The following is a 21,564-nucleotide window of genomic DNA, read 5'->3' on the forward strand; positions in this document are numbered from 1 at the left end:
CCATATTAAAAAAACCAAACTTTAATATGTTTTTTTCCAAGATCTAATATATAAATGCAATGGTAATAATGTACTCCTCTTTTGTAAGCTTGGATGAAATATATTGAAGTCCACTTTTCGCATATTACATAAATAATCATCTAAAGCAACCTAGAAAATAAGAAAAAAAGCTTAATCCATATGGTGCACACAAATAACTGGGTATTAAGTTTAAAAAGCAACCGATGAAATTGATTGAGGAACTGCCAAAAGGCTTCACAATTAGCCTGTTTTATTAAGTGGTAGTGTAACTGTCACATTCAAAGGATATAAAAAAGGCAGGCTTTGTGAAGAGAAGCATTATCTCTTACTAGACCAAACAGCAAATTACAAAAATAATTTGTGACAAGATTTTGGGCCCTTGCATCAGAACAATGGTCTGTGAATATACAGACATCTTGAGCAAAACAATGTAGTTAAAGAAGGATTAGAAGTGTTGATCAAAAATATGAGGTTCCAGAGTCAGGCACACATTATGATTTTCACAAGTTTTAAGTATTACATCCTCCCAAAATAGACACTTGAAGCGTTAGTTAACCATGCTTCATCTGATACTCTAGTCTTCACAAGCATATTAGCACAGAAGTGAGTCCACCACTTAAAGAGTGTATGATATTACACCCACCGTACAGAAAAAAGCAGGATATGCCTTCACAGGAACTTTCTTACTGAAAGATCTAGCCTGGAAGTAAATGGGGTGAGGTGGGAGGGGAAAAAAAAAACACCAATAAAAACCAAACATACTTATTAGGAGAATTTAACATTTCAGATTAAATATCAAGTACTATATATAATGGTTAGAGGCAACAGACTGCATTACAAGCTTCATCCCTTTTTATTCTGACATCCTGAAACTGTAATTTTTCATTACGTGCATGCCAGCACCATCCCTCACTGTATACAAAAGCAATTGCACAGAAAGTATATAATAATGGGAGAGTCCTACTAAAATTCTTGCACGGTTTGACAGCCTTACGGTTTAGATATAATAAGCCAATGTAAATTAGCATCCCTTGTTCCAACAAAGTTCCAAGTTACATCTGATTTAATAAATATGGTCTAGCCCTTTCCCCCCGCCCCCCACCAAATAACTCTCTACATCCCAAGAGACAGAAATGATGGAAGACCAGAAATGCCTTTTTCTGAGTACATATTTTTGGTCCAGTGTTGCCATCAGTCCCAGAAGTCCAGTTATGCTCCATTTACATTTATGGGACTTTGAAAGGATCGCAGTGCCTGAGGTCCTCAGTATCTACATAAAAACAGTCTTAAAACATGGCTGAATCAAATCTACAGTTTAAACCCATGTACAACTCGGGTATATCTAACAGAGCTGAATCAAATCTTGCTGTAATGCTTATTTATAAATACAGAATCCCTCCCTGTTTTCCTTTCCTTGCAGTTTAAAACAAACAAACCATTAATACTGATGAGAATACACATTTCTGTTAATTTTCCATGGGTCTTTCCAGACAATTGAGAAAATTAGGCTGTTTAAAAGGGAAAAATACTGAATCTTTTCAGAAGGCAAATTATTTTAAAACTTTGAGATATAATAAAGTGTGTGTGTGTGTGTATACATCTCTCTCTAAAAAACACAAAATGCTCTTCCCTGATCTAATGTTCTGCCTTATTAGTTGTGGGATGAGAAAAGAATAAAATCTTGCTTGACCTGCTTAACCCAGAATGGGTTGCTTGTCATTCGAAAACCATGCTATCTTCCTTGGTAAACTGAGTCCATAATGATCTAGCATAATTGAGATAAATGCAAAAAGCCAAAAGGAGACTCTTAAATAAGAAGAACAGGGGAAGGGGTGTTTAATAGGGGTACACATATGTAAATGTATTGGCAGGCTTTCAAAGGGATCACGGTGGGACTGACAGAGAACTTTTATTATATGCTTTTATTCTAAGAAAATACACAATTCCTAAAGAAAACTGCAATCTTCATTACCTTATTTTGCCCTCTGCTGGTCATCAGTCGCAGTATCAGGAAGAGCTGACCACACTACAGAAACCTTTTTCCCCAAGATCAAGTGCCACATCGCTACAATACGCTTCATATAGCATCGCTGAGACTTAATTTAGCACTTCAGAATTATGTTTCTTCTGACTGTGAAATGAGGGTGGTAACTGTTACCCTCATCCTCCAAAATATGTGGTTTATGTAACAAACGCTGAGATTGTTGAAACCACTCTGCAGGTTTAAACTTTACCCGACCCTGTAATTCCAACTAAGACAGAGGGTGAAGTGGCTGGAAAGACCCTCAGGCAAAACAAGATGGTGATTTTATACCAGGGAACAGATGCATTTAAAGGCACCAGCCCATTACATTCACCTAAATGTCTTGAAACACCCGCAAATGTTGCCAGCAAGACTGGTTTATCCATTAGGGGAGAAAGTATCTTCATCCTTGCATTAACAAAGACCATCTGATTATCAAGGAGGCTAATACCCTGTTATTACTGCCAGCTGTTGCCAGTTCAAGTGGTCTGAACACTTTAGAGATACTGCACTGTCAATTATCCTTCGCTGATGATGATGGAGGCTGGAAGCAGGTATTCAGAGAGAATTTTTTATTTTAATTAAGAAGATATAACCCACAATTTAGGAAAAAGAAAAAAAAAAAGGAGGGACACACCCCAACATCAACATTCAATTGAATAAAATGTTAATGCTGCCCTAATCTGTTTTCCCTGTGTTTCTACTTTCTATATAGTCTCCAACTACACGATCACATTGCGTATTTCCCATAGGACCCTCCCAGTGCATAACATGGGCTCTGCTCTAGGAATGGAGTGGGAAGAAAGCAGGAGTAAGGATCTGCCTGTTCTCTTCAGAAGCTGGTTGGCATGTTGGGAGCCAGGGGACCATTGCACTAAGAATTACCAAATTATCTGAAAGGCTCTGCAGAAGTGAATTCTCTCCATTTCTGTCCCAAAATTTGCATGCAATACCAAGAACTAAATTCTAAACATCTGGACAATAAATACATGTTGCTTGTTTTCCATGCCTCCCATCCCTGATGTGAGGCATTTCAGGCCAGACACTTGGCATTTTTGTAAGCCACAATTGCAATGAAAGTCAGTGGGTTTTATACACTGTGCATTATAGGTTGAGGGGTGGGGAATAAAAAAAGAAAAATCAAAATATTTCAGCTTGAACAAAGACAGTGGGCAGTTCTGATGTTGCATTTTGTCTTCTCTGCTTCTAAATGGAATAAAGTTTTCTTGGGCATGTGACAACAAAAACGGAGACATCAGGTGAAGAAACAACATGAACAGGAATGCATTAAATGCCAATTATAAAGAGTCTGTATTAAAAATAAAGCCCAAGGCTACATAGTATTAAAAAAAAACCCCAAAATATTAATCAACTAACCACTGACTGAACAAGCTAGGGATGCCTCATTTTACCTTCAGAAAAATGAAGGGCTCTCCTATCGCTACTGCATAAAGTACTGTGATCACAGGTAACACTGTAATTGAGGATTGTATTAATGGTGTAAATGCAGAGATAAATCTGGCACTTCACTTCAAAGTGGTATCTTTTCAGACTACCTTGACTGGAAGTATTGGGTGCAATGTTCAAAGTATATGTTTACATGTACTTGTAGACTTAAGACACACTCTACAGTGCTGCTTGCAAGTTTTGTTTTCCAGATAAAGGCAGACACAGCATTACTGATGAAACATTCTTTTGCTTTTGTATTATGTACCAACAAACAATTCAGAGTGTAGCTAAAATAGGAGCATAGAAGAAAAACAAGAGGACTCTGAGGTTCTCTAGGATTCATCATCCGCTGTTCCAAGCAAATAAAGTCTTTCCCTAATTCATTTGGTTGTGAGCCAGAAAAGAAATGTAACAGTAAGTACCTTTCCCAACATAGCTTTAAGTATGTACGGTCATGTTAAGGAATGAATCCCCCCTCCCACACACACTAACCAGCAGTTAAAGGCAACATGCTCCGCTTTCCTGGCAGCCATTCCCCTGACTGTGAAATACCATACGCAGAAGTGCTTTCTATGGTGCTGATCCCATGCTGGCATATAGCTGCATTTATAAAAATCTGCTTGAAGTTTCTCTGCCAGTAGTAAGGCATTTAGGCAGTATTTATCTATATGCACTTGGGCCCGGCTGTGAGTAAACTACACACAGGTAAATATAATATTCCTACAGAAGTAGTTGTAATATTTAAAGGGTTTGTGTGGCTGGGTTGTTGTTTTGGTTTTTTTTTTTTATTTAAACACTGGAAGTAGTTAACAGTAAAATGCCTGAAAATAAGTATGCAGCTGTAAGTCTTCTAACAACACTTGCGCACAATGCTTTGTGAAGATTAGCATCAATTACATTTATTTAAATAAATAAAAGGGAAGGAATCTCACGTGTTCTAGATGAATATGGGCTTGGCTGGCAATGTCATAAATTACATCTCTCACATTTTTCTCTTGCTTGCCTCTTATGAAATCCTCTTGTGAAACTCCATGCTAGACAGGAAAGAAAATTAAAAAAAAAAACAAAAACCTCAATAAATATCAAGTTACCCTTTTAGCTTCTCAGAAACCTGTCCCAGCCACCAAACTAATGACATAAGACTGAAACAGCCTAAATGTTTTCCCACTGCCCCCTCCCTATTAAATTCCCCCTCCCCCTTTTTTTTTTGTGTTGATCACTTGGAAAAAAAATCAAGAGAACAAAGAGGACAGTTGGTACAGACTCTCTGCATGAATTCTTTCCCTAAAGACTTTGTGGTCAGTCAGATAACCAAGTCAGATTTTAAAGGTTTGGGAATTTAGATCAGTTTAGATGCCCCATTTTTAAAACCATAACCCAAGAACCAATATTTTTTTCAGTTTTCTTAAAAAAACCCAAACCAAAAATCCCAGCAAAACTAAAAAACCACAAACAAAACAAAAAAACTCAAACCACCCCACTCCCAAAATCCAAAACAAACTGAAAAAGCAAAACCACCCCCACTGCCCCAAAACCCAACCCCAAACTTAATTCTTTGACTATAGTGACCAATGTAAGACAGAATATGGTATATTCAGAATTGCACCAGTTGCCCATTCTTCTCAACAACACTCAAACGTGTGGAAGCTGTATAAAGGTAGGCAGGTAGGCTTCACAGGAGGCAGAGACTCCAGCAGCACTCTGTGATACTTGCCAGCAGCTGAAATGCCTGCAAGATGCTCAGTTTGCACAGAAGGGATGCAAGCTGTTTTTACAGTTTCACTGTAAAACACCTTCAGTGGCAAGGAATGACTGTGAATTTTCATGCTGTGTTTGAAAAGCTAAAATCTTGGAAGGCCTCCTATACCATCCAGTCCCAGAAGGGCTGAAAGCAGGGTGCAGCTCCTTTCTGCATTCTTACAGCCTTGACCTATATTAGGTCTATGGTTTTTGCAACTAACTACTAAACTTCAACTCAAAACTTCCAATTGTATTACAACAATATTCAAAAAATACTAACACAACTGCCTTAAGTATCACCACAATATATTACATAGATTTTGGGTAAGTATAAAACAAACAGCATTAATATTTAAAAATAAAGACTGGAGATGAAGGAATAACAGCTGAGATGCCTACAGTTCTAGCCAGAGATCTTTAACCAAAAAATTTGAGCTTTAATCCCGTTTTACCCAAATTGCAATGTCTGCTAAATTCCAATGCAAATTACATGTACAATTAAATTGGAGGACTATACTATCTCCTACAGCAATGTATAGAATGTATGCTTATAGCTATCAAACATGTAACAAAAAAACCCAACCAAACCAACCCCAAAAAACCCAAAATCACCAGCACATTTATGAAATGTAGTAATGGGAAACACAAGAACTTTGTTCAGAAGTAAAATCTCTCATAGCATTTCCTTTACGGGGAGAGGAAAAGAAAAAAGAAAACAAACCCAAAAACCAGAACCCAGGCACTATTCCATTTGTGTAATCCTACACATTAATGGAAAAATTCCTGAAAGCTAAAATACTACTACATTTAATAAAATTAAAAAAAAAAATCAGAAACCCTAGAGTTTCATGAAAGTCACTCCTTTCACCTCCCAGAAGACACAAAACCATGACTGGCATATCACTAGGCCACAGCACAAAGAGTTAAAATAAAGAAAAAAGGGTTCTGTTTCTAGCCTAATAAATTCTGAGAGACACAGTTAGAAACACTGTACTGTTCAATTCCAGACAACTTGCTTCTCTTACCAACATACAAATGTCCATGGGAAGAAAGACCTTTTGTCTTCTACTGTGATACGGAGTTGCTCTTAAACAGGTAACTATGCCTTGTGCTTTCCCAATGTGACTGGCTGCATGGTCAGCATGGATATCCCTCACACCTAAAATTGCAGAAATAATAAGTTTAGAAATACACTGTCAGGCCTTTTGAGGGGGTACAGTCTTCCCTGACGCGTACCACAGTCATATTTAAGGAAAGCTAAGTGCATCGGTCCATGATAGAACTGTCTATATCCATAAACTGCCTTGAGGTCTCATCTCAGAGGTGCAAAGCAGCAGGCAAGGTCATCGATTTCCACACTGAAGAGCAAAATACCTCTCAGCTTGTTGCAGTTTCGGCAAAGTGAACACTTAGCAGAGCAGTACCTATTCAGATACATCAGTACACAAACCCATTTTCATTGCCATGTCCTCTCCCAGGATAACAGTATTCCAAGAACTGTTTTTTCCTGCTAGAAAAGTCATACAACCGTGAGATTCCTGACAAGCACTAATGCTTACAGCATGGTTTCATGATTAGCTGCAGCTGATTCAGCTGTGTACTGAGGCCAAAGAGAATGGTCCTATGCTTCCCCCCAGAACCTGTACTTCTGCCACCTCCCTTGTGCTGTCACAGGCCATGCGGTAGTACCATAGTGAACTGAATCAGATCACCAAAGCAATGGAAAACTAACTTTAGTTACTGCATGGTCACATAACTGTGGGAAGGGAAAGAAGAGGGAGGCGAGTGGGGCAGAGCAGCACCACTGCTCTTCATGGCAAGAACATACAGAGCTGGCTTAGACTGATCATAAAGCCGTAATGTTTTCGTAGGACTGATCTAGGATAGAATGAAAACTTAAAGGAAAACTGAAATTAAAATTCACAACAGCTCTAACAGAAGCAGCATTCTGTATAGACCGATGAGCCTACTGACACCTGAGAAAGGACACTGGGCGTACCAGTTTTGCTGCCCAAGCCTGCCTGAGCCTTGCACAGGTCTCAGAAGCCTTTGCAAAACAGTGGCTATCGGTAGACTACATGGACTTATTTTGGCAATGGCAGCAGAAAGCAGAGCATGGCTTGGAAGAATCAATGGATAGAACATCGATACTGACTGGGCAGCTCAAGCTTTACATATAACTAGGAATTAAAAAAAAAAAAACAAAACAAAACCACGACAAAAAAAAAAACAACACCTCAAAGTCTAAGAGTTAGCAATGACTCATGCTCAACCTTGGAATATATCCCAAAAGTGAGGTTCTGAAAGGGTTTAACAAAATTATTGAGTAGTACCAGACTCCTCACTACTTTGGCAATGAATCAGAGAGCACATTGTTAGTATTTTTAAATGACAGAAGCTGGGAGGAAGTACCAGGACTTTGCACAACAAGATTACCAGTCAAAGTGAGCTTGACAAAAGAAGAAACCCAAAAATCAGTAAGAATAAAGCAGCACTGCTACTGGAAGAGAGACACACAAACTGAACATAGATCAGAAATAAAGAAGCTAAAAACCACAAGAAATTTAGCAAGTATGACCTGTAATGAAACCAGGTCCACCTAGTCTAGAAAAGACTGCTGACGGGAAACACCAAGAAAAGGTCTGTGTTCAATTAATTTCTCCCATCTGTGAAAAAAACCACAGAAGTTAACTGTTTAATATGCAGTGAAGGAGACTTTTGCTTAGATATTTTGTTACACTAGTGTATTTAAGAGAGGTTAAACATGACAATAGGGCACCTAGAAAATCTGCAGCCCCCATAACAGATTTTCAAGAACAGGATCATCTGACTTGTACTAGGAGTGACCCAAGAATGACTGAACTTGTTCAGGATTGAGGACATTTCTCAGAATGGAAAATGTTGTTATTTTTCATACTCCTACATTTCTTCAATGAGAAGTTCAGAAAGACACTTGCACCATTTCACTGATTTCCCACTGAGGAAGCGAACATCAGATGTTAAGAAATAGGTTCCTCATTTCTTCCAAAGAATAACGTACTTTCTGTATCTCTCTTTTTACTTCTCTCTCTTCTTTTTAAATTTTTAAACTCAGCATCAGCCTTCCATCAGACTACTCTGATAAGGAAGAAGAAAATACTGCTACTACAATACTAAATACTACAAAATAGTAATTCTCACCCTTCTTTTACTCCTGAACTCATACAGGGCATACTTCCATAATGCAACAAGACACCTTAAAGAAAGTTAACCTTTTCTTCACCGCAAATGGAACAGTTATTTCCCAATCTGTGACTCTTGTGTTAAACCTGACACAGACTAGCTCTTAACTGCAAGGATCATATCATCTTTGTCACATTTTTTCTAGCTATTCAATTATTGATAATTAACCCACTTTTACGAAGAGGAGAGGATTCAGACCCAAATTTACACCACCACCAAGCGAAGTTTAGAGGTTGGGAAGTCAGCTTTTCCAAGATAAGCAGTCTACATCACTGCAATATAGAACAACATCTGCAGAATAACTACAGCACTTTGTGTTCTGTCAAGTGGGACAATCAGAAAATATGGAGAAGAGCTAGCTGAATTCACCACACTCTGCAACAGGAGCAAGAAGAGACAAAACAAAGCAACAAAGAACAGAGCAGTAGGAAACCACACTTCAGTGAGCTTTTCACTGAGCAGCTTCTAAGGAAAGTATGTAGTTCTAGGACAGGTGCAGTAAGATTCCAGATTTATCACTGAGCATTCAAAAGGTATCTGAAGTATTACCCAAGACAGCTTCTCTTGAAATTAAACTCCAGTGGAAAAAAAGAGTAGGCTTTTTGAAACATCAGTAAATATTCTGTCTGCACTAATGAGTCATCAAGAAAATCTAAACAGGGGAAAACTCCTACCCAGCATTTCCAAGGTGAGGTACAAGAGGGCACTTTGAGTGTTCTCAGCATATGCTTCAAGCTCCTGGATATTACGGTACGCCCTATCATCCAAATTCTTCTCCTGTAATATGAACACAGAACTTCAGTAAAATGTAAACACAATGATATTTGTACAAGTTTATTACTACAATCATGTCAGCCTAATTCACTATTAGAAGAAAAAAGGACAAAATTAAGAGACAGTATAAACTCAGTCACTAAAACGTACAGCAAGTCTAACATAACCAAACAGCTACATGCAACTGCAGCCAAGTCTGGTTACTGGAGCAAATGTAACTTTTTGCAACAATAAAAAATCAGAATTCTTAATTAAAAAAGATACAGCCTAAACAAAACGCATATGGTATTCTTACACTACGAGGTTGCCAATTTTAATCCTTAAGCACAGAGAAACTTAGATAAACAGTTATACACTTGTTGAAATATGCACAAAAATCAATCCACCAAATACACACGAGTTCCAAAGTCATATGCAAATACACACAAAAATATAACATCCTCCATCGCTCTTCCTGTCCTAGTGGCTTTTGTGGTTAAAACATACCAGTCTTAAAATTTAAAAACTCTGCAGTCTTTCACAGCAATGAGACCCCACAAGTAACTGACCAATTTTCTCAAGGTATAACTTCATGAGACACTAACTTTAGCAGCTAAAGTCACTTAAGAAATTCCTGCCCTCAGCTATTCAGTCTTGCCCTTGTGTCACAGTTGGTAGCAGCATCACTGTATCAGTGAAATTCTTCCTCTTGTTTTTTCCCAGAAAAAGGATAGATACTTTAAAATTCATGTGATTTAAATACTCCATTTTACAGTGCTGCTTAGAAAAAACTCCACATCCATGATAAGGAGAAGCAGAAAAATGTGGAAGAAAGGTTCAGACAGGTCATTTAATTTTTGAGATTTTATATCAATGACTCATCACAAGAAAAGGCTATTTAGGGGCAAAATTGACATGGTAAGAAAAGAGGTGTGGAGAAATAAGATGATGCCAATGATGTAGATCTGTGCAACTTTTTGCAATATGCAAGTTGGCCTTTCTCCTGGGGCAGGATTGGAATGGCACAAAGAGAGAACATGTACGGACTTTCCTTCTTGCACAGTCTTCATTTCCATTTCTATTAAAATGTAGTTTTCCAGAATTCTTAGCATATGGAGACCTTTCTACATAACCCCACATGATGGAACTTCCCTCACTTACACAAAGAAAAGTATCTAAATGTAACTCCCAATGGATTACCTCTAGGAGCAACCACTTCAAATCAGGAATACAGACCAGCAACAGAAAACATGAGCACAGATACACGGGTCGTCAAAACAGGGAACAAGAAAGATGTGGACTCAAAAACTACATCTATTTTAAAGCAAAAATAAACAAAGGATTCTATTAGCCATTTTAGACAGAAAGTTCAGAACCTATGAAGAGGGGCATCAAGGAATTAAAAGGAAATGTAGCAGTACCATCCTTAAGGAGAAATACTACTGCCCAGAAAAGATTAATTACTTAAGCTTTTGTTTTACACACAAACACCTAAAAATAAGGGGAAAACCCCCAAATATGACTAAAACCAGAATCAGACTTTGATTGGTAAATACTTACTCTTTCATCAATGATCTTCATAAACCACATTTTAGTCAATTTATGCCTCTTGACAGCCTGAAGATTATCAGATAAAACATCCATGTTAATGTATGCATTCTGAAGGCTGAAAAATATTTTAGATAATCCTTTCCTCCCAAGGATTGTATTCACTGGGTTAAATCAAAGTGGCATGTCAGTGGAAAATGAGAATCGTCTTCAAATACAAAAAAATTTAACTAGCATTTGTGACAAGTTGTTGCACACAAAAAAATGAGATCTGGGACATCAAGACAGTTAACTAAAAGCATTCATTTAAAAATATTTTTGAAAGTAATTTATTCTTTCATGGAGTCATATATTCCCACAAAATATTCGCAGATTACTATGTTCGCTTTCCAAAGAGAACAGTCAAGCAATAAAAAGACTTCCCCTGTAAATGTTCAGAAAATGTCAGTACAACATACAAATAGGTACTGTAAAGACAGCATCCTAACAAAGAAATGTAATTAATATTATGGTTTTGTTCAAAAACGTATCCCACAGCATCTCATGTTCATGCACTCCCCTTTTGGTTCTTAAACTTGTATTTGACTTTTGTATTTGACTTCCTTCCTGTACCCCTTCCTATCAACTTACCTTCCATCCCCTTACTTACACATGCTGAATTTTGCAGACCACTTTGTCAGAAAGGCTACAATCACACATATAAACAAAACCTATGGAACAGATTTCTCACAATCTTAGCCTTTATAGCTCACTTTCAACTTCTTCTTTATATCCGTTGTATTTATAAATATTTTTTCTAAGGTCTGACAAAACTAGATCTTCTTGTTGATTCAACAAAATCTGCTTGAGGTAGTACTTGGTATGTGAAAAGGCAAATTTAAAGCTACAACTACTAACGTCAGGTTTACTTCTCACTTATTCATCTTGAGTATCACTTTGTAAATGAAATCCTTGAAAGAGTTTGATGCTTTAAGACTTGACCTGTGACTGAGTTATGCTAAATAATCCACTTTGTACATTACACCCATTTTAAGCTACCTTCATTCAAACACACAGGTCCTCATTTTTCAGCTTTTGAAAACTGATTTCTTCCACAGAAATCAACGGAGAATTAGACCTCACTTTTTGTATGTTCAAAATGGACAGATAAGTAAGAACAACTATCACACAGCTGCTGTGTAAGTTTATACGAAAGTCACTAAGAGTTGAGCTATTAATAATTCTAGAAATACTATTAAAAGCTATTTCTATATCTTACTACTGCATAAAACTCTTGGAATCCAAATGTGAGTGTTCTGGGATATACAAAACTTCGGAAACATGCTTAGCATGATAAATTAGTATTTATTCTAGAAAAACAAAACTGTCCTCATACAAACTCAACAGCAAGAAAAGAGTATATGTAAAATATGCTGTACAAAAGAGATAGCAATTCTGTTAACAGTTCTGCAATACTTGTGAGTTCAGGTGTCTTTCCAAACCCTTCTAAGAATTGCAATGACATTCTTGAACATTTGTGAAGCTGTGCTCTTCGAACAAGTCATTCTTGGGCTATTTGCTGAAATGTAGAAATAAAATCACATCTTGAGTGCAAAGGTCACCAGGTCAAGTCAGACTGTTAGTTCGCTCCAGCACATGGCAGTGTTCCGAGCTATCAGAGCTCCTAGAAATACTTTCAGAATTATTCTTCAAATCCTACGTCACAACCAGTTCTGTTTGGATTGTCTTTTATTGGTCTTCCTTTACAGAAATCACGTGAGGTGAAATCTTACCCACAGAGACAGACCAATTCTTGCTTCCACTTCAAAATCAATTTTCTGATTTGTGAGAAAGGAGTATAACTGGCAGCCTTAGCTATTGGAAAGGTTTGCAACTGATCTCAGTATCTGAATGGTTTACATCTGAATGTTGTACTGGTTTTGACTGGGACAGTGAAGATTCTTCACAGCAGCTTGTATGGGGCTACGTTCTGGATTTGTGCTGAAAACAGTGTTGATAACACACTGATGTTTTAGTTACTGCTGAGCAGGGCTTACACAGCATCAAGGCCTTTTCTTCTGCTCATACTGCCCTGCCAGCAAGTAGGTTGGAGGCACACAAGGCATTGGGAGGGGACACAGCTGGGACAGCTGACCCCTGCTGACCACAGGGCTACTCCACATCATGGGATGTCATGCTCAGCAATAAAACTAGGGGAGAAGTTGGTGCTGGGAGGGGGCTCTGCTCGGAGACTGGTTGGACATTGATACACACACACGCAGCCTGAAATTAAAAGTGGTCTAAAGAATATATACAATCACATCCAAAACTAACTTGTACCTAAATTGCTCAACCCGACAACTGAATGAGAATCTTTCGGAAACAAAAATAAGTTAAGCTACACTAAAGCAAGTTCCTCCTTGGACAGGAGACAAAAGCATTTTGGGAGAAAAGGGTCTTGTTCCTGGCAAGTTTACAATGTCAGCATATTCTAAGTCAATATGCAAGACAGAAAGAAAGAAGGAAATAAGGGGCAAAGGCACAGTCAGATTGACATGCAAAATGACCAGTTCTGCATTTTAATGCCTACCTTGAAGTACCACCCTGGGTGCATCTTCAACTCCCATAATCCCATAGAGGCTCACAACATTTGCCAGTCTTCATTCTAACTGTATGAACATTTCTTTGTGGCTACAGCACACGCTTTATCTGAGCTGGAGACACCTGTGAATAGCTCTGGTCCTCCTAGAAGTGACTGTAACAGCTGTTTTTCTTTTATTTTACTTCTTGGCTTTACCTATGTTTTCTCTTAGTTAAACAAAGTATACCTTGTTTAAATCTGAACTTTAATCTAAACATGAGTGTTGATAGACAGGAACAAATGTTCACTTATGCTTTATTTCACATTTGAAGGAGGAAGAGTCAAGGAGAGGCCACAGTTTCAGCACTGCCAAAAAGCATTTATAGAGGATTTGGAAAGGACTAATTTTTGTGGTGTCAAAGGTGCAGCGGAGTAGATATGAAGCCAAAATGGCAACAAGTGAAATGCTTTAATCCCACAGGAACTGCACTGGCCTAACCCAGCATTACAATGAGTGTCCTGCTCTTCCTGGGATTTTAAAAGGAACAATGCAGATGAATACTTAGGTGAAGACTCCACACTTCACTGCCTGTTTTTTAGAAGGTCCACAAACCTAACTACCTATGGGATTCATGTTAATTGAATTCAGCTATTGATATCTAGACAGACTGCAGCTTTTCATGTCCAGGAGCTCAGAGAAATTTAGTTTAAGTTCTGATCTTATAAAGGCCTTATGGTAGCTGCTCTTTTGGAAGGTTCTGATTTGCTGTGGCCCACGGCCCTAAGATGACAAGTTAGCAATGAATGGAATTTCCATCCCTGATTAAAAAATCAGCTCAATGTGACCCTGACAACATGATCCAATTATGATGTTAGACCTTCTTTCAGTGGCAAGTTGGACTAGATGACAACCAGAGATCCCTCCCAACTAAATTATTCCATGGTTCTAGATCAGTATCAAGGGGAAATCCATTTACACTGTCTTCAGACTTTCAACCATACTTTGAACATACCAGTGACAGTCCTAACTAGAAACAAAAAATTTTGGAAGAAAGCTTCTGTTTCTTTGGCCATGAACAGCAGAGGAACAGATTTGTAGGTGTACTTTATGTGTGATGTTCTAGTGCCTGTAGAACTCGGGCATCTTGTTAAAAATAAACTGTTAGGTTCACAAGTACATTCCCTGTTACTCAATGCACTGTTAAGTTCACCGAATACATCCCCTGTTACTCATGGCACACAACGGGATCTGTGGAAAATATACCTAAATAGACGTCATCAAGCAACTCCTGATGCAAGGAGAAGACTGTATCAAGATTCTCCCTGTAACCCAGTAACTGCATACAGAGGTCTCGGACTTTTCCTCATGCCCTATTTACTAGTTCAACACCTGTGCTTAGCCTCCTGTCTTTTTGTACAGCTTAAATCTATTCAGGCAGGATGAGCACTGGCTCAAGATAGTATACTTATGCACTTCACTTGCTATCAACTTACAGCTTACCACAGTTTACTCAGTCCTTCACCTAAACAGAAGAGAAAAAAGCAGACTGTTTGCAGAAGTCTGACCCTCCTGGTAGGTCCTGCCCACTATCCTCCTTCTCCAACTTTGCCCTTTGGTTGTAGGTAACTTACAACATCACACAATCACAGCTTACATTACCTGTTTTATATAAAATAACGCTATTAACTATGCAACACAGCACACACAAAACAAGGACATTATTTCCCACAGTAATATTTTAGTTAAGTGAATTTTAGGACAATAAAGGTATATTTTACCCTCCACAGTTCTGTAGCAACGGGCTGATGTGGTGGGTTATCACAGTATATGTCTTCCACAGCCTCCCTCCAGAACTGCATTCGCATGAAACCTGTAGTCTTCTGAGTTATGGAGTCTTTAATCTGGAAAGGATACATCTGGAGTGAAATTCACAGTTCCTTTAAGGCACTTGGTCTGTCTACACTGAAAAGACAGACACAGGACACAGGCAAACTCAGCAGGGGAAGTGCTCAGTTCTGAATTTATGTTTATTGCTCATAAAGCATATGAGCACTATGAGAGTTTAAAAAAAAGTATCTTCACCCATGAAGGTTAAAACCTGGGCAACCCTAACCTTAGCTTTCTTCCCAGAAGTATAAGAAGAGGTAAAAGCAGTGAGGAAGCGTCACAGATTAACAGAAGCGCTGCTCACAGAAGCTGATGAGGGGTTTTACTTGGTCAGCACATTTCCTGGATTGTTCCTTTCTGGCAAGTGTTACCAACTTTCTTGGTTGCACTGGCAGTTTCTGGCCATGTAGCAAAGGGGGGAGACTGCAGCCACTCCACTTCCACAACTGTCTAATTAGCTTCCCTCCCAGCAGCGTTTCCATCACCTAGCTTCTGCCAACAAAGACCTGGGACTGATTATATCATCCAAGTTTTTGACAAAGCTTCTACAGATATGGCTTGGCAACCCATTCAGTCCCTGCATTTGAAGCCAGACATAGATGCAGTCACACAGCAGTATCAAAGACCACAGCCTGTTTGTTATAATTTATTTTTAAAATGCATGACAAAGAGGGAAGTCAGAAAAACTATACACATAAACAAAATAAATTGGGGGAGGCTGGCTACTTTCCAAGGGCCATTCAAAATCAGAGGTTTGTATTGCACTATTTATATTATAGTACACTACATTATAGTACAGAAAGTTAATCTTGGCAAAACACCCCCTACTAGTGTAATTTAGAATTTGTAATCTTTGTAATTTAGTGTTATTTTACATTTCCAGAGTTCACAAACATATTTTAATACCTGCCTGAGCCAGTTCCACATTGAAAGCTCTCAAAGCAAAAGCAGAGGTTCGAGATTCTGCAGGCAACAGCAGAGAACACAGAAACCCTTCATAGTCACGCTTCCTATAAAAGAATGAAAAAATACATTTATTATTTACAGCTCTATATAAACCGGGTGTGCTATTGCTTAGCACTGAGCTCCAAAAATAGTAGCAAGAAGTTATAGTTCAAAACTCTGGCTATGCAAAATCAGCAGCTTTTAAGTTTATTTTAAAATAAGACAAACTCCAAGACAGAGAGGATGCTGTCTGAACTCTCAGCGCATCTCTCAAATCCGTATCTCAAGATATTTGGCTAAAAGCATGGAACTAGGCTGTGGCAGAACTGCAAACAGAATCCAGATTGTCCAACTTCCAGACTTCTGTTCCAAACATGAAACCACATTTCTTTAAAAGACTGTGATTTGGAGCTTGGCAAAAGAGCACTTGCTTAACCAGTAAGTTTTTGTTTATTGGCAACTATATTCAAAGCATAAAAACTCTGGGTCTCGGCAGTTTCGCTGCAGGTAACTTGTTGCTGATCTAGAGTGATATGCCTTTGTTTGGCCACTTGGGTGTGCCATTAAATTAAAAACAATCAGTGCACAGAATTGTAAATTGCAAAATCATACATAATGGCAGCTAATAAAAACACTTGGTCACCTCTGAAAAGCTAAATTGCTTGTTTTGAAATAACGTTTTTGTGTACTTTCTGATAAGACTATAACCTGATCCTTCATTAGAACAAGACCAATAACCCCAAGTTTCACCTCAAAAGTGGAGAAGCAGGTGTCAAGGAAAACATATTTTCTCATTTTCATGAAGTCTGCTGTTCTTACATGTGCTCATGTTTCTTTTGAATGTGAGCTTAAAATAGCAAACCCAAACTAAAACCAAGGGTTATCAGGGTTGCTACTTCAAGCATCAAACAATCAGGAAGTGAGACTAACAGAGGATCTTACCCCTACAATACACAGCAGCTGATAACTAGCAAATCCTTAAGAGTTTTCGCAACAGTTGTGAAACTTGTTTCAGGGCTTGATGCAAATTTAAAAGCACCAACCAAAAAAAAAAAAAAAAAATTTATGAATTTCAGAAGGCTTTGAAGGTCACCTTCATATTAAAGAACAGGTGCACAAAACCTCCCTCAATTAAGACACTCTGAAAAGTATTATCAGCTCAAAACCTAGTATTTTTTTCAAGGGTGACTAGTAATACCTAGTACTGCCCACCCTGGGCAGAGCTCCAAGGTTCACAGCCACATTTTCCTAGTTCCAGTTTCGCAGTTTGCCTGAGTTGTTTATGCAACACAGAACCACCTCTATGTTACACAAAGTACAGGTCAGCACAACAAGAGAAGTTTCTCTTCCATCTAGTAATGGTGGTGGCATATTGCAATGTTTTTTTCCTCAATTATTCTAAGCTTAAAAATTAAGTGTAGCAAAAAAAATACTATTTTTTTTCCATTAGTTTTCCTACTTGAAATGTTACTGCTGACCATGCACACCTTTGTATCTTTTACAAGCATCAGTTTGGAGATGATCCCGTTCCACTCTTTCTATACATGCTTGGAAGTACTCTCCCTGCTTTTGTCAACCATCTGTCTAGGACAGCTGTATCCAAAGAAAAGTTACTTAAGTCTCTACAAGGAGACTTCTTTTTTTTTTTTTTTTTTACTCTGTAACTCTGAACTCCCGTGGACTGGAAGGCAGCTAAGGGGCCCTGCACATCGCCTACAGTCCAGAAGCCAAGCAAGAAATGCCACCTGGCCTGGGAGCCTCTGAGCTGCGCTCCAGCTCCTCTTGTGGCATTCTGGATTTGACCAAAACCGGGTGGTTTTGGAGACAGGGACTTCCTCGCCCTCTGGGTTCAGGTCAGTGAAGCTCGGTGAGCCCTCTGTCCAGCTGCCACATTCCCTCTGCTTTTGCTCATTTTTCCAGGGAGTACTTCAGAAGCTCGGCCATCTCCCGGCAGACAAGTAGACCTGAAAACATCCGTTATTTTGAAACGCCCACTTCGGTGATCCTTCTCTCCAAAAAGGCGAAATGATGAAATGGAAACGTTCGATATTTCAGAGAAACTGCTACGAAAGAAGCGGGGGGGAGGGCGGAGACTGCCATCGGGCTACACCGTATGGGGCGAGAGATGATGGCCTCGAGTTGTGCCAGGGGAGGTTTAGCCTGGGCATCGGCGAAAGATGTCTCCACGGAAAGGGCTGTCCAGCCCGGGCACAGGCTGCCCCGGGCGGTGGTGGAGCCACCATGCCTAGAGGTGTTTACAAGACCGGCAGATGTGGCGTTTCGCGGTGGGCTCGGCAGTGCTGCGCTAACGGCCGGGCTCGGCCACTCTAAAGGTCCTTCCCAACCCCAACGGCTCTACGCGGCTGCAGTATCTGCCCGTTTTGCGCTGCCCCCCGCCCCGAGGCGGCGAGGCGCACCCCACCCGCCGGCCCGGGCCCCCGGGTGCCGCGGGGGGAAACCCGGCCGCCTTTCCCGGGAAACTCCGCAGCTGCTCGGCCAGGAGGGAAGCGCCCGCAGGCCTCCCTCTGCCGGGCTGGCCGCCCTCCTCCGCGGGGAGCGGCACCCACGCGTCCGCAGGCCTCCGCGGCGGGGCACTCACCGCACCAGCTCGGCGCAGTACTGCACCTCTCCTCCAGGCGCCGAGCGGCTCCAGCGCGCCGCCGCCCGCCCGCCGCCGAGCCCCGGCCGCCCGCCCGCCGCCCCTGCCAGGCGGTAGCAAGGCCCGCGCCTCAGCCCGGCCCGCGCCATGGCGGCCGCCATGCTGCCCGCCCCGGCCGCCGTTACCCAGCGCCGCCGGGCCAGCGCCGGGTCAGCGTCTAACGGAGACGGTACCGGTAGGTGGCACCCGAGGATGCGCGGTGCCGGCCCGGGGGTTGTGGGAGCGCTACGGCCTTTTGTTGTCCTGCAAATGGCGCCCGCCCGCCCGGCCGTGCCTCAGCTTGCCCCGCTTCCCGAGGCGGGCGCTGGTGGCGGCCGTGCGAGGTGAATTCCGCCGCTCCCGGGGAAACCAGGCGCTTAGGTATCTTCACCGGGTGCCCCAAAAACCTGAGGAAGCTGAATTGTCAAAATCTAGCTATGGCACAGGGGACGTACGGGAGTGGCCGTGGGACTGGGAAGAAGCCTCAGGGCCTGTTCTCTCTGTGAGGGACGGGGGGGAGCAGGGCAGTGCTGCCTGGCCAGCGAGGCAGACCACAGGGTTAGTCCTCCGTAAAATGGGGTGTTCCAGTTTTGCAGCAGAGGCCCTACTTCTCCGCTTGGCTGGGTGAAGGGTCTTCTGATACTGTACAGGGTTATTTAGAGACAGAAGGGCCCTGTTATTCCTGTAGTCATGGCCAGAGTAGCCACTCTCCCTCCAAGTTTAGCCTGTATGGGAAAAGCCAGCAAATACATAAAAGTGCCACCACGCTTGAGAGCAGCTTCATCTTAACACTGCACCAGCCCAACCTATTAGTAACTAATAGAAGCAACAGCAGTCTGGTTTTTCTTTCTATCCCCAGCCTTGCCATCCTCTTCCCTGGTGCTAGCTTTGATCTCCATTTTATAGTACAGTAAGTCGATTCAGGGAGTTAAACCAGCAGAAAACTATCCACTGCTTGCTTTTGGTTTTGCTGAGTTCATTTGCCACCAGTTTGGTGCCTTGAATCAGCTCCCTGCATGGTCAGCGGAGCACCAGCACCAGCACAGGGTGTTAGCAGGACAAGGGGCTGGGGGCTGGAGAGAGGGTAGGATTTCCCATGCATATGTTGATAAGCTTAGCTGTAAAGTGAAGCCACACAGTAAATATGGGGAGAATTTTGAGTGGGCAGTGATGTTCAAGTGACAAGGCATCTGTCTGGAAATGAGAGCAAGCCTTTATTTTGTGCCACAGAGACGACAAGGAGAGGGAGGTTAGGGATCTTGCTTAAGCATTATTTATTTTATTGATTAGTGGCTTTTATGGGTTTACCCTGAGCCTTTCTTCTTCCCTTTTCCTCGTCTCTAAAGTTCTTTTTGTCTTGAAACTCCGGATCTTGTTCTAAACTCTTGCTATGCCCTGAGCAGGATTTATTGTTTGTCAGGGCACCCAAAGGAGGTCATTTAGCTTTGGGTGGAGGCTGAAACTGCTGTTGTTTAAGTTTTCAGAGAGAACCCCTAGATAAACCAATCCAGCTCTTTCAGCTGCTGCCAGTTCCTGGCAGAAGGGTTACATAAACACACTCTAAACCTCAAGGGTATTATAAATAAATCTTATAAAATATTAACTTTTGTTAATCTCTGAATGAACCAAAATGGTGCTAAACTGATTTAAACCCTTAGTACAAAAGAATAAACCAGGTGTCATGTAAGAAACAATAATCCTGACCTCTTTCTCAGTGTGCTGACATTTGTTTCCTATTGTTCTGTACCTTTACTGGTTCGTTAAATTACAGGGTTTTTTTTCTTTAAACAAATGTTTCATGTGTTGTGTATAGTTATTGAAAAAATTCTTTAAATCTGTATAGATTCTAGTAAATTGGCCTTTTGTGCTGCCGGCGCAGTGGGAGTCATGATTTGGCTTAATGTTTTAGTGAGTTTTTAACACTGCATATGAAAAGTTAAGCATAGTAAGGAGTGTCTAAAAATTTTTTTTTCATGATTTTCTTGTGTTAAAGAGCACATTTCATCACCTTTTCCAATATTTCTCTCAGAAGCTGAAAGATGATTGTCTGTCTCTCTTATGAGTACTTCTTAGTGAAGTATTTTGTCCTGCTGACTCATCAGATAAAACTTTGAAATCCTTGGACAGCAATGCTAGTGGCAGCAACGGCTGGTTTAGATAGAAGTAATTCAGTTATTTCTCTAACCTGGAATTTCTGAATAAAGACAAGTTTTGTGTCAGGAAATACTGATCAGTTACAGCCAACCCTTGATAAAAGAACAGCCGGATATTATTTGTCAACGTATAATGAGAAAAAGGAGCCCTCAGCTGTTCCATGATGGCCAAACAGAGGCTGACCTTTAGGAGGTCTACATATATTCACGTGCCTATACCAAAAAAGTCTTCATGGAGAGGAGAATGGGGGACAGAGAGAGACCTGCCTCAGAATATCTAGTGACCAGAGGCTGAGGTCTTCACTGGGCTATGGGAGGCTGGCACCCATGATCCGTCATCTGTAGTGACAACAGCAGAAATCAGAACAGTGATCTGACAGGTCTGTTCTCTATGCTCACATGGGCAAGGATGTATTCTCCCACTCTCTAATTTTCCTCTTCTGAATAATCCTGGATTCATTCCAGTATCAGAGTTAAGGAAAAATCAGTGTGTTGTAACAATAGTGTTTCCTGTCCAGTTCCATGCCTCAATCAACAGGCACATGCAGCTATTTTTACCTGGACTCCTAAAAATATTCAACTAAAAATCTTTGTTTAAAGGAGTAGACTAAGAAAACATGTTTA

At 40.6% G+C, this 21,564-nt stretch overlaps 1 protein-coding gene and 1 long non-coding RNA gene across 8 annotated transcripts in view; one reads left to right on the forward strand and one right to left on the reverse strand.

The window, feature by feature from the left end:
* NDUFAF6 (NADH:ubiquinone oxidoreductase complex assembly factor 6) lies at positions 1–19,283 on the reverse strand. 7 transcript variants are annotated; one of them, XM_055798191.1, is made up of 9 exons: positions 18,982–19,283; positions 16,111–16,214; positions 15,096–15,218; positions 10,769–10,825; positions 9,130–9,232; positions 6,259–6,392; positions 4,426–4,527; positions 665–721; positions 1–150 (listed from the first exon to the last, which is right to left on the reverse strand). In XM_055798191.1, the coding sequence occupies exons 2-9, from the start codon at positions 16,129–16,131 to the stop codon at positions 22–24; spliced, it is 726 nt and encodes a 241-aa protein (XP_055654166.1). In that variant the 5' UTR covers positions 16,132–16,214; positions 18,982–19,283; the 3' UTR covers positions 1–21. The 7 variants fall into 7 exon arrangements, with proteins under 7 accessions (XP_055654166.1, XP_055654169.1, XP_055654162.1 ...); XM_055798194.1 differs by having other exon boundaries at positions 16,115–16,214; positions 18,982–19,157; XM_055798187.1 differs by lacking the exon at positions 18,982–19,283 and adding an exon at positions 18,749–18,975 and having other exon boundaries at positions 16,115–16,214.
* Positions 18,845–21,564, forward strand: part of LOC106113027 (uncharacterized) — a 17,600-nt gene continuing 14,880 nt past the window's right edge. Inside the window, exon 1 of the long non-coding RNA XR_008746226.1 lies at positions 18,845–18,983. This is a non-coding gene — a long non-coding RNA (uncharacterized LOC106113027). The remainder of the gene's footprint in view (positions 18,984–21,564) is intronic.

The sequence above is a fragment of the Falco peregrinus genome, chromosome 3, assembly GCF_023634155.1.
Source record: "Falco peregrinus isolate bFalPer1 chromosome 3, bFalPer1.pri, whole genome shotgun sequence".
NCBI lineage: Eukaryota > Metazoa > Chordata > Aves > Falconiformes > Falconidae > Falco > Falco peregrinus.